Consider the following 3,180-nt stretch of genomic DNA (forward strand, 5'->3'; position numbering starts at 1 on the left):
TCGCAGTGCAAGAAGTACTTGGGAGCCAACTGTCTCGTCAACAAGTTCGACAACAAGTCCAAGTCCAAGACCTGGTTCGACGTGGTCGTCCTGAGTCAATTCAGCAAGCTCTACAAGAACGCCATCAACAGTACCCGCAATGCGGTTTGCGGAGTATCCCATGTCTGTAACCTTCCTTGTGCTGCCTGTTTCCTGTTTGGCCAAGCTTTACTGTTGAGACACATCCGTGCGAAACTGCATGAGGATGATGAGATACGTGACAGTTAGGGAGACGATCTGTATGACAAGAAGAACACAACCGGTAATTGTGTGCTAAATTGTTGCAAAAGGTGTGACAACTGACGTTGATACTCACGGAAGTGAAGAGAGGTCGGTCGATGTTCGCGAAACCGCTTAGCGACAAGTGAGCCGGCCGGGAACTCACGGACATGTAAAAGAGCAGTACCTGCATCATCGTATGTCGGCGTTAGCACCCCCACTCTGAGGTAAATGCACGTCCAAAAGTGCAAGAAACAAATATTCGGAGCAGCAGACGACTTACAGCTCTATGGAAATGCTCGTCACGCGCATCCATCGACAGCCTGTCCAGAGCAGCAGTCACAGGGCCGTGCATCTGCATCAGACGAGTACTGTTCAAATGTTGGTTGAAAAACGAATACGCGAATGGATGTAAGAGCTATTGCACCCTAAAAAAGCGTGTACTTTTCGTGTACCTTACTAAGTCAAGAGCAATGCGCTCATTTTGAAATGTCTTGAAATTGTAACTAGTAAAATTGCCATCTTGGGCTCATTGCGAATTCAAACCCGGAGTGAGGTTTCGTGCACGAAATGAGTGAGGTATATTTCCCTCGCGCAAGCAAAGCGAGATCTCAGGCTCGCCCCATTTGAGTGCTTTTCACAAAATTCTCACTCTCAGAAAGTGGAATCCTTCTAGCACGGCCCGATTGTAGAGACTAACCTTTCTAACATTGGGTGAGGGCCGTAAACTATGACTCAATTAGAGTCACAAAAATAATTCTCCGTTCAAAAGAGAGATATTTTTGGGCCGTCACCGGTCCGCTCTCCTGGTTTTTCTCCTAAGCCTAGGATTACTCACAATCTAGCTGCACCACAGGCTGACTAGTTTTTGTAGTGCTCGAATGAATCAAGTAAACTATACATCACGTGCAATGTACTTATATTAATAAAATGACACGCATTTTGGGGTGTCGGTGTCCGATGTATTATTACCGCGGATACCGCCCCGTGCGCCAGGTCACTCATCCGATACGCCTGAAATGACAACACGAACATCCAGATGACTTGCGTCGAGGCCGACACCAGCATCTTAGCTGACCTGGCGGGCGAGAGAGACGAACCAGATGATGCAAGAAAAACAACAGCCTCGAGACCATTTAAATCACAGAATCAATAAGGGCTGGGAAGTACTCACGAGAGGTCGTACCAGAGGGAGACGGACAACAGCAGCATGGCAAAGAGTTGCGACATGAAGAACACATCCAGCAGGTAGAAGCTGGGGCGGTCGTTGAAGAGCGCGCGAAGGCTGACCCAGAGCTTTTGGGCACGGCGCACCCCCGCAGTGTCACCCGGGCGCAACTGGGTCAGATGGAGCCAAAACGCATACACTGATAAACCAAGCGTGCAGCCCCAGGGAACAGAAAAAGGTCAAAATTTAGTTCATCATTTTGACCTCATTTAATTTTGGAACTTGACCTCAAAATGATGTCACATGATGTCAAATTGATTGTAGAGGAAATCAATTTGACATCATTTTGACCGAAGTCAAATTTAAATTCATCACTTTGACCTCATTATTTTTTGATTTGACATCAAATGATGTCAAAGTGACTTTTTTCTGTCCCCTGGGGCCGGTACACACTTAAGTAGTGAACTCCAAGTTGTGTACTCGGTCGGTACAGTTGAACTTCAAAATATTCACCGGGTTCGTATGGCACTCTCAAGGACCCCAAGCTAATCCCAAGAGCACTCCAAGCTGAAGACATTTTTCCCCCAGGTTACATACCTGGTCTAGGTGCTCGCCGAGAGCGATGGCCGCCTCATGCAGCTGTTGAAAGTACGTGATGGTGAACATAAAAAACAGCGTAGACGATGTGATGGAAACGTACGCAGATGGGATATAGTAGTACATATTTTTAAACACGATATTAAAGGTGATCGCAGAATTCCCGAACTGCAAGAAACATGCGTTCAACTCGATATTATTGCAAGTTTTTGTTCATTGTTTAAGAAGATGAGCGAATATTAGTTCTTTGTGTTTCTTGCATGGGTGGGTAGACAACAAAGCTACGAACAAACAACTACATTCGTTTTAGTCCACAATAGTCAATATCATCAACCTCAGTCTCTGCGTAAAAGGGTCCAGCAATTGATCCCACTCCGACGAAGACGAACAGGATGATGACGCCCCAGCGGAGGTTTCGGACGTGCGAAGGCCAGCGGTCCCGAAGAGAGCGGTTAGCAACAGACAAGAACGATTCCTTCAAAACCAATCAGTTAGTGTGAATTCAGAGTTCACGAAACGCAAGCGTTATTTTCACACCAGGCGTGATTTTTACGCTTCGAAAGCTTCACGCAACCAATCAGGGATCGACTTTCATCACGCCGGGCGTGAAAATCACGCTTTGCGTGCGAATCACGCTCGCTTTTAGAGAACTCTGAATCCACCTTTATACATGTATGAATAAAACCAGAGAAACCTTATTTTTTAAAAAATCTGTCGATAACACTATTACTACAGGGTGTCCAGGCTAAGACATGACATACCAGTACTTTGGGTTGCCTATGCACGGGCTGCAGTGACTGCAGGCGCGATGCGCTGGCGGGGAGCTGCCACTCCCGCACTCTATCTGACTCTATCCCGCAACACCCGCTCCGCGCCTGCATCCCCTGCAGCCAGTGCATAGGCAACCCAAAGTACTGGCATGCCTTAGCATGGCCACCACGTCCCTGTTTGTAGTAGCTACACAGTTGTAGCTACAACCAACACGGCCACAGGCAGCTTTACTGAAGCTAACTTTAGAAATAAGTTCCCTCGCGACGTCGTAACTTCGCTATGGTTTTTCCAAAACGTCATGAAAACCAGGACGTCGTTTGTACCGTGCTCACGCCCATCTCCCCTAACCTGGACAAAAGTGATAATACCTACGGGGGAGGGGGGGG

General features: G+C 47.4%; 1 protein-coding gene across 4 annotated transcripts in view; it reads right to left on the minus strand.

Moving 5' to 3' along the window:
- Positions 1–6: 6 nt before the first annotated feature.
- Positions 7–3,180, minus strand: part of LOC113216783 (gustatory and odorant receptor 22-like) — a 28,368-nt gene continuing 25,194 nt past the window's right edge. For 2 of the 4 annotated variants that reach the window (XM_052266938.1, XM_052266937.1), the window contains exons 8-12: positions 1,433–1,596; positions 1,231–1,336; positions 542–613; positions 356–419; positions 7–276 (exon numbers count right to left, since the gene is read on the minus strand). In XM_052266938.1, the coding sequence (XP_052122898.1) occupies positions 125–276; positions 356–419; positions 542–613; positions 1,231–1,336; positions 1,433–1,596 (558 nt within the window). In that variant the 3' untranslated portion in view covers positions 7–124. Of the gene's footprint in view, positions 277–355; positions 446–541; positions 614–1,230; positions 1,337–1,432; positions 1,597–2,023; positions 2,192–2,357; positions 2,499–3,180 lie in introns of all 4 variants that reach the window. The other 2 variants (XM_052266939.1, XM_052266940.1) reach the window with 2 other exon arrangements.

Source organism: Frankliniella occidentalis, unplaced genomic scaffold, assembly GCF_000697945.3.
Source record: "Frankliniella occidentalis isolate FOCC.00 unplaced genomic scaffold, Focc_3.1 Scaffold44, whole genome shotgun sequence".
In the NCBI taxonomy this organism is placed as follows: domain Eukaryota; kingdom Metazoa; phylum Arthropoda; class Insecta; order Thysanoptera; family Thripidae; genus Frankliniella; species Frankliniella occidentalis.